The sequence below is a fragment of the Dendropsophus ebraccatus genome, chromosome 15, assembly GCF_027789765.1.
Source record: "Dendropsophus ebraccatus isolate aDenEbr1 chromosome 15, aDenEbr1.pat, whole genome shotgun sequence".
Lineage (NCBI taxonomy): Eukaryota > Metazoa > Chordata > Amphibia > Anura > Hylidae > Dendropsophus > Dendropsophus ebraccatus.
The window spans coordinates 65,306,134-65,318,632 of record NC_091468.1 but is presented as its reverse complement, the minus strand read 5'-3'; the positions used below and the strand labels follow the sequence as shown (position 1 = coordinate 65,318,632).

Here is a 12,499-nt window from a genome sequence, read left to right as displayed (position 1 = left end):
CCCCTAGCAATCAATCAGATTCCACCTTTTCACTCCTCACAGACTCTTTGGAAAATGAAAGTGAAATCTGATTGGTTGCTAGGGGCGACTGGGCCAGTTCTACTTTACACCATGTTTGATAAATCTCCCCCAAAGTGTTGTTTGTCCTGCACTCTGGCCGCCTCACCACTCCTTCCTCCTCCCTCTACTTCATGAATAATCAATGCTGCCCGGCCTCCTGCTCGCCCAGCTGTCACATTGCAGATCAGTCCTCTGTAAGCAGGTTATGTCTGACAGAAACACTCAGTAAGGGTATGTTCACACTGAGCAAATACGGCGGAATTACGCAGCGGATCTCTCCACCATGGAATTCCGCCGACTTGTCACTTCTTTGAGTGGAGAGCGGCAGCTGCGGAGGAGCGCGCCCTCTCCTGTAGACGGGCTGTGGAAAGAAGGTGGAAAGTTCTGCCTGTTTTACTCAAGTGTAAACATACCCATATAGTTGAATCTCTGAGCCCAAATGTGTTGGAGCTGTGGTCCAGGGGGTAACAGGTTGTGTGAGGTATTACAGTTTAGCTCCATTCACTCCAATGTAACTAAGCTTCAAAACCCCCACACCCAAACTGGAGGAGAGCAGCCATGTTTTTCTAAGCCTGGATAACCCCATTAAGGAACTTCTGACACTTCAGAAGCTTTGATTAGTGTGGGTCCCTGTGCTGAGACCCTCACCAATCCCTGAAAATGTACAGACAGCGGTTGCGCTCTGCTGAGAGTTGTGCCCATTCGTTTATCCTCGGCTTATCCTCAGCTGTGCACTGACAGTGGGGAGCATGTTATACAAACTCATAGGGGAAGTCAATTGACGTCCACAGTCAGCTCAGCGTGTAGACGATAAATGAAGATAATGGGGGAGATTTATCAAACATGGCGTAAAGTGAAACTGGCTCAGTTGCCCCTAGCAACCAATCAGATTCCACCTTTCATTCCTCACAGACGCTTTGAAAAATGAAAGGTGGAATCTGGTTGGTTGCTAGGGGGAACTGAGCCAGTTTCACTTTACGCCATGTTTGATAAATCTCCCCATTATACTTTTATATATGGTCCATGGGTTAATTTTGCAAAATTGTATATTTCGCATCCATCAAGTCTATAGACCTATACAGCACGTGCAGATCACTCACTGCCGAGAAACGTCCAACTCCGAGGTAGGAAGCAGAGCAGTGAGGGGGGGGGGGGGTGGTGTTACACTGGGAGCGGCAGGTTACAAAACACATTTAAAGGAGAAGTCTGGTGAAACTTTTTATTAAAGTATTGCCCCCTAAAAGTGCTTTTTTCCCCCTGCACTCACTACTGCATCAAGGCTTCACTTCCTGGGTAACATGGTGATGTCACTTCCTGGATAACATGGTGATGTCACTTCCTGGATAACATGGTGATGTCACTTCCTGGATAACATGGTGATGTCACTTCCTGGATAACATGGTGATGTCACTTCCTGGATAACATGGAGAGGTCACAACCAGACTCCCAGAGCTGTGTGGGCTGTGGCTGCTGGAGAGGATGATGGCAGGGGGGATGCTCAGTGTCCCTCCAGTGCCCTGTGTCCCCCTACCATCATCCTCTCCAGTAGCCACAGCCCGCACAGCTCTGGGAGTCGGGTCGTGACATCACCATGTCATCCAGGAAGTGACATCACCATGTTATCCAGGAAGTGACATCACAATGTTACCCAGGAAGTGAAGCTTTGATGCAGTAGTAGTGCAGGGAAAAAGCATTTTAAGAGCATTTCCCGTAATAAGTGTATATTGGGGATTTGTAGAGATGAGCGAATTTCAAACATGCTGGAGTCCATCCGAACCCGAACGTTCGGCATTTGATTAGCTGGGGCTGCTGAACTTGGATAAAGCTGTAAGATTTTCGTCGGACTTTTCCTTTTAAAGGGGAATTATCAGCAGGTTATATGAATCTAACCTGCTTATATGTCCCTAATGTGCATGGGGCACTGAGGAGGAAGGTATGTGTCTCTCACCTTCCTCCTCAGCACCGATCCTTCCGGACGTGCATGATGGTGTCACTCACACCAGGGTGCTCTGTCTCTATCCTGCCAATGAGAACACTATGGCACTCCCCATTGGGATCCACTGGTTTTACATTCTGATTTAAATCCTTGCTCATTTTGGCCTTAGGAGTCCAGGGGGCGGTCCTACTCAGTGACTGACATTTATTTCTGTATCCTGCTTGTGCAGAGGAGGATATGATATGAGATTCATGGAGTACGACTACTTATTAAAGGGGTTTTCCAGATAGTTATATGTATATGTGTGTATGTGTATATATATATATATATATATATATATATATATATATATATATATATATTTATTTTATTTTTTATTTTTTACACCAGGGTGACTACATACATATAAAAATAAGTGGCACTCCCCTCCAGCTCTCTTTGTGATGATATTTGATTGACAGCCTCCTCAGCCAATCATTGAGGAGACATATTTAAGTACTAAAAAATATAAAATGGCACCACCTGTAACCTTGTCCATGAGTTCTGGTGGGCGCCTCCATTCCAGTATTCCTCCATCAGGGTGAGCTGGCTGTATACTGACACCTAGATGCCACTTTTACTGTCTTGGAGGGTGTGGGCAGGGGTAGGGTGTGGTTTTTCTGCCTAAAATAACCGGCAGCATAATGTGAGTCTTATAATGTGAGTATTATATTCCCCCCGCCTCTCAGCTCTGCGCTCCTGATTTACACTAAATCCCATTTGCCGCCTTTTAATATAACTAGAAGTAAACTTGCTGTGCCAGAGACCAAGATGGCGGCGCAGGCTTCCAGGCCAGCTGACGTCAGCTCCGAACTGTACGTGACCACCATCCTCCATTGAGAAGCGCAGACTGCTTAGGCGCCAGACGCCTCCTGATTGGACAGCCCAGGTCCGGAAGTGATCGTTTATTGGACAAAACTTTTGGACGCGAAATTTGAACATTTTTCTAAGGTGCCTCAGCAGCTGGCGCCATTTAAGTGTCAGGGAGAGTGGCGGTAACGGAGGAGGCGGCGGCTGTGTGCGGGCACCGAGCGGATTACTCCCCACAAGGGCTCCGGTTATTATAGGAAGTCATTGTAGTGTAGTTGTCTACGGATAAGGCGCTGAGGACAGTGTGCGAGCTGTGGGACAACGCCGGGAGCGGATGCCTGGAGGTCGGTACGTGTCCTGTATGTCCCGGGGCTCGTCATACATCGGGGGGATTACACCGGTCATAGAGATCAATGGTGATGGCGGGAAATCCGTATAATATCCGTATAGTATATAGGCGGGAGGGGGGATGCTGGGAGATTTAAGCGGCAAATCTATAGATGTGTGTAATATATATATATATATATATATATATATATATATATATATATATATATATATATATATATATATATATATACTGCTCGGTGCTGTATAGTGAGGGCAGGTAGGGTATATAGGTGTCCTGGCTGCACCCGCCAAAAAAGCTGCCGGGCTGTGGGGGAGGGGGGCCCTGCTGTATGTATAACCTATACATAGAATATTATATACACTGTCTGGGGGGTATATGTGTATAATATATACAGGTTTTCCCTCCATCAGGGTCACCTGAATCTCACACAAAAGCCAGTTTAGGCGGCCGGAAAATGGCGCTGGTGGGGGAGGGGGAAGTGTTATCAGTCACAGGCAGTGATGGTGTAAGGGTCTATGGGGGAGGGGGTGTATGTGTGTGTGTTATATATATATATATATATATATATATATATATATATATATATATATATATATATATATATATATATATATGAGAGACTTGCTAATCATAATGGGCATCAATTCTCAGTTGGCTCCTATTTACAGCTACCTCTCCCTCAGAGAGAGATTATATATATATATATATATATATATACACACACAAAGCTATTTATAGAGAGATGATATAGAGATGTGTTTATACACACACACACACACACACAAAGCTATTTATAGAGAGATGATATAGAGATGTGTTTATATATATATATATATATATATATATATATATATAAACACATTTATAATCTAATATGATTTATATATCTCTATCTATGTCATGAACTATGTATTCTAAGCTCCTTACCCTATGGCCCCCATGTGGTATGTGATCAGGAGTATGGAAAAAAGAGCCAGTGGAGCCTCATTTAAAGGGGTACTCCAGGCTAGGGGTATTTTTTGTGTACGGCCAGGGAGGGGGTGGATATAGAAGCCGCCAGTCGCTTACGTCAGTCCCAGATTGCGCCGCCTCGTTCTCCCGTCTTGGTCAGAGTTGTGGCTTGAGACGTCTCAAGGCAGCTCAGTCATTTAGCGGTCGAGGTGGGACTCCGCTATGACCACTAAATGGCTGAGCTGCCTTGAAACATCACGTCTCAAGCTGCAGATCAGACCAGGAAGGGGCGACGCGATCTAAACCAGCGTAAGTGACCAGCGGCTTCTATATCCACCCCCTCCCTACACTGAAAATGACCCCAGCCCGGAGTACCCCTTTAAAGTGACTGTACCACCAGGCCCAGGCTGAAGCACTGGAGGCGAGCTGACCCACCCTTAGTGGGAGGAAACTCCAGCCCCTCTATGATGGGGTTCTATTGATTCTAATAGAGTCACATCATGGCGGGGCTGAAAGTGACTGTACCACCAGACTCAGGCTGAAGCACTGGAGGCGGGCCAACCCACCCCCAGTGGGAGGAAACACCCACCCTTCTATGATATGGCTCCATTGCTGCTAATGGAGCAGTGTCATAGAGGGACGGGGGTTTCCTCCCACTGGGGGTGGGTTGGCCCGCCTCCAGTGCTTCAGCCCAGGCCTGATGGTACATTCCCTTGAAGTTTATTCCCACTAAGGGTGGGTCGGCCCGCCTCCAGTGCTTCAGCCTGGGCCTGGTGGTACAGTCACTTTAAGAGTCTTGAAACACAGGACTAGCCAGATATCCCTCCGGGAAGGACCCAGCCAAGGGGTGGCTCCTGTAGGGAAACCACCAATACCACCATATTAAATGGCCTTATAAGTCAATGTAATGACAAGGGAAAAACCAAGGCTAGGTATCCATCCACAGACAGCTGTTTTGGGGTGTTGTCCCTCATCAGTGTGGAGCAGGATTCTGGCTAGGTGGGAGCAATGCCTAGTAGAGCCATCAGAGAAAATGATCAGTGAACAGTTGGGCTGCCATATAACACTTATGGGTTCCAGAGGTCTATGGATAGATTCTCATACAGTAAAATAGGTATAAAACACAGGTGTTAAACTCAGGCCCTCCCGCTGTTGCAAAACTACAATTCCCATCATGCTTCGGCTGTCCAGGCATAATGGGAATTGTAGTTCTACAACAGCTGGAGGGCCTTAGTTTGATGTAGCAAATTACTAGATACAAAATACTGTAATGTTTTACCAGCGGTGTCAGTCTATGAAAAAGTAGCCGTCTGTGCGTACATTGTAACTATTTTTTACTTATTTTTTTTTACATTTTGTACACTGACATTTCCCGTAGACTTTAGTGTAGCCCATTATTAGGGCCAGAATACAGCTGTTTTATACCAATTTTTCTGTGATATATTGCTTTTATTTTTTTATGAAAATATAGTTTCTCCAAATATAATCCCTAGCTTGATTCTGTGGGGTTTTTAAATGTGAAATATTTTTTACTCTGAAAGCCCCCAGTTCCAGCCATAGTTCACAGCCATACTGGACATGTGCCCCGTTACCTCCCACCATGGCAGGATGAAGTCTGCTCACCCACTTCTGAGTAGAAGGCCTACCCCAATAACAAGACCTGCTCTTATTTTCGGAGACACAGTAGAAGTATCTAACCTGCTGCTGTTCCCCTATAGGATGAGCATATGCTTCTTGCCTCAATCACCGATGTTGTTTCCATATTACCCTATGCTAATGAGGTGTTTTGGTGCACTGGGGGTGGGACTAGCAGCACACTAATCTGCCCCTGTCAGTCTGCTGATATTACGAGCGGCGGGCCTGATCAGTGCCCCCAGTACACCACAATGCCTTATTAGCATAGGAAATAACCTACAAAAAAAAACAATGACGAGGATCCAGGTAAGAAACTAATCTTCATCCTCAATGCACTGAAGGGACATATAGTTTGCCTTTAAAGGGAACCAATCACTTAAAAAACAGCTATAACGCTATGGGAATGTGCTCTAGCAGCACCCAGCACACTTCCCAAACCTGCTTTTACACCCCCCGCCCCTTGAGTGTACAGCCTGAAAACTTACTTTATAAAGTTGGCGCCCTGTATGTAAATTACCCCCAAGTAGTCACGGTGGGCGGTTAGCTGCGGCAAGAAGTCACGGTCCCTGGGCGTTTCGGAGCAGTAATCACACCCCTCTAGGCGTGATTAGCCAGCATAATTGTGGCGACGTCACTGAGAGGCGCGCTGTCCCCAACGTCAGCACGCCTGCGTTCTTTCTGTGCCGCTCATGCGCAGTACCGCGGGTCTGGTCCGCGCCGTACTGCGAAGGTGCAAAATAGCCTCGAACTTATTGCAGGACCTCCAGTAATGAGTTTGAGGCTTTCTGCACCTGCGCAGTACAGCGCGGACCGAACCCGCTGTACTGCGCATGAGCAGCACAGAAAGAACGCAGGCGTTCCGGAACGCCCAGCTCACCGCCCACCGTGACTACTTGAGGGTAATTTACATACAGGGCGCCAACTTTATAAAGTAAGTTTTCGGGCTGTACACTCAAGGGACGGGGGGTGTAGAAGCAGGTTTGGGAAGTGTGCTGGGTGCTGCTACAGCACATTCCCATAGCGTTATAGCCTTTTTTTTAAGTGATTGGTTCCCTTTAAGCTATGCATAAAATTCACAGTATTGTGGAATATCGGCAATGAAACCAGTTCCCCTCTTTCTTGTGCTTATGCAACTTAGAGTATAGGGTGGTGATCACAACCAGTGGCTTTCCAGCTGTTGACTGGCATGCTGGGAGTTGTAGTGTTGCAACAGTTGTAGAGCCAAGCCCTGGTCAACACTGGTATTATGGGAGTTTTTTTACTGGTAATATCTTCCTCCGCTCACTGGTGCAATCTCCTTACAATTAAATGCCCCAGTAATTTAGGTTATTGTAAGTACAATCTGGATATTGGGTTGTGGCGGCTTCTAGCAGCTAAAGGGCAGGGGTACCTGAAGTCAGGCCCCCACTGGTTTTTGAAGTTTACTTAACCCTTTTAACATAGACTCTGTAGCCATATTTTGTAAAATGTGAAGAATCTCCAACCTGGCATGTACATGCCCACCCCCCATGTATGTACATTAAACACTGATATTTCTTCTTACAGATCTCAATATCGTACTATTACATAACTTAAAGATGAAGTGTGGTTTAAGGACTCCAACCAAGTTATCACCATCAAAGATAAAGCCAGAAGTCAGCCCAACCAAGCGCGAGCATGAACCTTGTAAAGAGTCGGTCGTCTCCCCGAAGGCGGAGTACTCAGACGCCAGTGTGGAACAGTTGTCTCCTAGTCGGGTGAATATCCTTCAAGAAGACAGACCTGTAAATAACAAGGAAAACCTGCTGCGTAGGTTAAGTGCTGCCGAAACCAATGAACTGGAGTGTAGTCCTCTTCAGGACAGTGGATATTCCTCTATACTACATGATGACTCCCAAATCCAAGATGAGGGCGATTTTAGCACTAGCGTCGCATCAATTCCTCTGTTTGAGACCCCAAAGCAGCAAACGTCACAGGATAAAGCTGCTGTGGTCCATTCCAGTACCCGCTGCTTACCCGCTCTCCGTTTTGAGGAGGCTGTGTGTTCTACTCTGAAAAAAAGCTTCAAGAGTTGTCCGAAGTTTCTCCGGGTCACTGTTGAAGAAGTAGTTTCCCATGAGGCCTTTGGACTTGAAAATCTTATTGGTAAAAAAATGGGATTAGAAAGAATAGACATTCTGGGGGAGCTTTTCCAAAGAGACTTTAAACATCTGCTCAGCAAAATCTTCAGGCATCTCAGTGCAATGGATTTAATAAAGTACGTTGTTTTTTTTTTTTTTTTTTGTTCAGACTGGCTTAAAGAAAGTCTGGCAAAAATTTTGATTTGTCTAACCCTGCTCATAGTTCCCCTTTAGGGTGCCTTCACACCTACCGTATCGCAGTAGAAAATCCGCTGCGGATCCGCAGCGGATTTAACTAAATGAATGAACACAGCACTAAATCCGCACTTACAAATCTGCTGCGATACGGTAGGTGTGAAGGCACCCTTAATAAAAGTTTTCAGAGGACTTCTCCTTTAAAGTGTTGTATTGCCCCCCAAAAGTTATACAAATTACCAATTTACATTTATTACGGGAAATGCTTATGAAAGCACTTTAATAAGTGTATATTGGTGATTTGTATAACTTTTGGGGGGGAAATACACTACACTGCATCAAGGCTTCGCTTCCTGGATAACATGGGGATGTCACTTCCTGGATAACATGATGTCACGACCCGACTCCCAGAGCTGTGGCTGCTGGAGAGGATGATGGCAGGGGGACACTGAGGGACACAGGGCACTGCAGGGACACTGAGCATCTCCCTGCCATCATCCTCTCCAGCAGCCACAGCCCGCACAGCTCTGGGAGTCGGGTCGTGACCTCACCATGTTATACAGGAAGTGACCTCACCATGTTATACAGGAAGTGAAGCCTTGATGCAGTCGTAAGTTTTTTTTTCACTCCAAAACAACCGGGTACCAGAAGATTATATAGATTTTGTAAATGACTTCTATTTAAAAATCTTAAAGGGGTAGTGCGGCGCTAAAAAATTATTCACAGAATAACACACATTACAAAGTTTGTACATTACAACTTTGTAATGTAAGTTATGTCTGTGAATCGCCCCCGCCCGTGTACCCGGAAGTGTGTGGTGCATTATACATTACCTGATCCGTGTCGAGCCCGTCCGCCATCTTGTGCCAAACGTTATCTTCGGACGGAAGGCCGAATCGCTGCCGCTGTCCCCCCTCCGCCGCGTCATAACTGTGCTCAGCCACGCACCACACACTTCCAGGTACACGGGCGGGGGTGGTGGGACACGGGGAAGGGGGCTATTCACAGAATTACAAAGTTATACAACTCTGTAATGTATGTTATGTGTGTTATTCTGTGAATAATTTTTTTGCGCCGTACTACCCCTTTGTCATCTCTTACAGTACTTATCAGCTGTTGTATGTCCTGCAGGAAGTGTTGTATTCTTTCCAGTCTGACACAGTGCTCGCCGCTGCCACCTCTGTCCATGTCAGGAACTGCCCAGAACAGTAGCAAATCCCCATAGAAAACCTCTCCTGCCCTGGACAGTTCTTGACATGGACAGAGGTGGCAGCAGAGAGCACTGTGTCAGACTGGGGAGAATGCACCACTTCCTGCAGGACATACAGCAGCTGGTAATCACTGGAAAACTTGGGATTTATAAATAAATGTATGTAACTTTCTGGGATTGGTTGACAAATTTTTGGGGAAGTTCTCCTTTAAGAGTGTCTTTCACCATAATGATTGCTGATGATATAGTATGGCTAGTGATACTATATATTGAGGGCTCTATGCAAAAGGAATGGTTTCTTGGATTTTTAGTGTTTGTAAACTACTTGACTAATTTGATTTGATCTTCCTGTAGTGTCATCAGCGTGAGCACAACATGGAGGAAGATCCTGCAGAGAGACAACTGGGCATACAGTGTGTATAGACTGTGTCATAAAGAAATTTGTGTAAGTATTTCTAGGCTAATGCTATACTCCTCCACTACTTATGTCTTCACTCTTCCATTTCCAATAAAGGGTTTGTAAACTTAAAGGGGTACCCCAGCGGGGGAGCACTTTTTTGCTGGGACCAGGGAGGAGGTGGCCGAGGGAAAAGACGTCCACTCACCTCCCCGGTTCTAGCGGCGGGTCCCGCATCGCTGTGCCCGGTTCTGGGTGTCTGACGCGGGCCCGTGTCGTTCAGTGAAGGAGGCGGGATCTGAGCGGACTTGAAACTGATCCCGCCTCCTTCACTGAGTGGCTGAGCGGACCTAAGACGTCACGTCATCGGAGCGCCGCGATGCGGGACCCACCGCTGGAACCGGGGAGGTGAGTGGATGTCTTTTCCCTCGGCCACCTCCTCCCCCCGCTGGAGTACCCCTTTAAAGTTGTCCCATCTTCCTTGTTTGCTTGATGTGGGGGGGGGGGTGCAGTTGGCAGGGGAGCGAGGACAAGGCACAGTGGTGCAGAGCTGATAGCAGTGGTCTTACTAATTGGTCATTGCTAATACGATGCATTTGCACAATTGCTTTCTTTTGCATCGAGAAGGTAAATTTTTATTCTGTTAGAAAAGTCTACATTAAATGGGTTTTCCCAGAAGTGTGTGGGTTTTGTTTTGTTTTATTTTTTGTGGTCAGGATGCATTATAAGGTGATACTTTCCTGCCTTAGTACCCCTGTAATGTAAACCCAGGGGATAAAACTTCTATACTAATATACACTGGCATAGAAAAACTACTGGTGTTTTTTACCAGCCTAAAAAAAAGCCATCTGATGGAATTCTCATGACGATCTTTACCTTGTACTGAATCTACTGCTGTACAATGTCTAGAACTGATCTGAACAAACATTTAACATCTTATTTTTTTTTCCCTGTGGCTTAACAGGAAAGGGAAGCAAGAAGGACAGAACACACTGCTACACGAGACTCTTCTCAGTTCCGAATCCCTCTCTCCTCCGTACAGAAGGTGGCCAGCGCAGCTTGCTGTGTTTCTAAGAAGAAAAGTATTAAAAATAAAAAGCCCTCTTCCTCACACAGCCGTCACTCAGAGTTTATGGAGGTAAGATCTAGAGTACATGGCACTTGTGATCAAACATTTCTCAAAAACAGATCTGTTCACACTTAAAGGGAGCCATCAACAGGTTAGACAAATCTAACCTGCTGGTACCCTCATCCTCGGCACCTCCTGCGCAATTCAGAGCTATGTCTCTTACATTCATCCATGGCACTGTTTCCATGCATTTAGTCATTTACTCCTCGGTCCAATAATAGTTTAGGAGCATTGCCCCACCCTAATAGCGCTGATCCGGCCCGCTTCATTGAAAATAATTAGAAGAGGCTGGGCTCAACGCTATGTGGGCAGACAGTGCTCCAAACAGTCTTACCGGCCAGAGGAGTTAAAGACGTAACTGCACGGAACTGTGCGGTGAAGATAAGACTTATCTTCATCCTTGGTGCCTTCTGCACAATAGGGACATATCAGCAGGTTAGATGTCTTATTTGCTGGTAGTTCCCCTTTAAGTCCCTCTTGTAGCTAGGTGGTCCCTGGGATTTATTCTTGGGTTCTCAATTTTTGTATAAGGAAACTGGAATGTAAGCGCTTACTGTACCGTGTTTTCTGAGTTTGTGTAGGTGATAGTTTTGTTGTTTGGTCTCTGAAGTTACTGACTTGTTCGCATTTTAACCAAAGAATTTTTGTTTTTTCTTTATAGATTGGAAAAACCCTCATTAATGACCAAAGTCTTAAAGTGTGCCGAGACTGTGGGTCCCCCGCAAAGTATGACTCTTGCCAGCACAGAGCTATTTGCACTAGGGAAAGCTGTCAGCTGGACGTCTGCACACTTTGTAATTGTAAATATCATTTTTCCAAAGATTGTTCAACCAGCAAAGCTCAAAGTCACAGATCCTTATCGGGAGCGCTTGCGGGGAGTAAAAAAAGCAAACAGAATTTGCGAAGGCTATAACTTTTAAGAAAATAGATTATCTGTTGGAATCAGAGAATCTTTATTTTTTTACGTACATTTTAGCCTCTCTGTTAAAGGGGCAACTGAATTAACTTATTAAGTGTTTTTGGTCTGTTTAGTTTCTGTGTTCAGTTTTCTTATCGCAAACTTTTACTGTGATACAAACTTTTATGCCAGTTTTAATTGTTCCAAAAGTTTGTTTGTTCTCATTTTTTTTTTTTTTTTTTTTTTTTTGTGACAAAATGTTGACAAAATTGTGACAATGTAATATTTACGATATGCTTTTTACATAAGACGATAAACTTGTATATACTTGTGAATATTTAAATGTTATGTTCTTATGTTTATATTTACCTGTGCAATATTTGCACTATGCTAAATAAATTATTACAAAATTCTCTGAATTGTATTGCTTGTGGGGGGGGGGGGGTATGTAGACCTGGTTGAAGGGGTTGTCCACCAATAATTTATTCCCTACCCACAGGATAGATAAGTGTGTAGTCATCATGTAAACTTGGGTACACTCAGCTCAGAATTAAAGCAACTCTGTATCCACCAACCCACCCCACCTTACCGCTAGTTCCAAAGAGTATCTGTGCCCCAGGTGTGCGACGCCTCCCCTTTTCTTCTTCCTCCTCATTAGGAAGAATTTCTATTCATCACCTGTCTAAACACTGCACATAGCTATGTGCCATAGCAACACTTGTGCACTGTTTTAGATGAGCAATGAATAGAAATCCATTATAAGAAAGAAGAAAGGGGAGGCGTGTCGC

General features: G+C 45.2%; 1 protein-coding gene across 2 annotated transcripts; it reads left to right on the top strand.

The window, feature by feature from the left end:
* Window positions 1-2,912: 2,912 nt before the first annotated feature.
* FBXO5 (F-box protein 5) lies at window positions 2,913-11,897 on the top strand. 2 transcript variants are annotated; one of them, XM_069954298.1, is made up of 5 exons: window positions 2,913-3,189; window positions 7,329-8,019; window positions 9,642-9,732; window positions 10,649-10,822; window positions 11,475-11,897. In XM_069954298.1, exons 1-5 carry the CDS (start codon window positions 3,180-3,182, stop codon window positions 11,724-11,726), a joined length of 1,218 nt encoding a protein of 405 aa, XP_069810399.1. In that variant the 5' UTR covers window positions 2,913-3,179; the 3' UTR covers window positions 11,727-11,897. The 2 variants fall into 2 exon arrangements, with proteins under 2 accessions (XP_069810399.1, XP_069810400.1); XM_069954299.1 differs by having other exon boundaries at window positions 2,913-3,193.
* Window positions 11,898-12,499: the final 602 nt, after the last annotated feature.

What these genes read in the sequence shown, in the direction of transcription:
- FBXO5 (XM_069954298.1), top strand. An exon ending in TGTGTCATAAAGAAATTTGT is followed by an intron (nt 9,733 to 10,648) that starts GTAAGTATTTCT and finishes GTGGCTTAACAG; the next exon opens with GAAAGGGAAGCAAGAAGGAC. An exon ending in GTCACTCAGAGTTTATGGAG is followed by an intron (nt 10,823 to 11,474) that starts GTAAGATCTAGA and finishes TTTTCTTTATAG; the next exon opens with ATTGGAAAAACCCTCATTAA.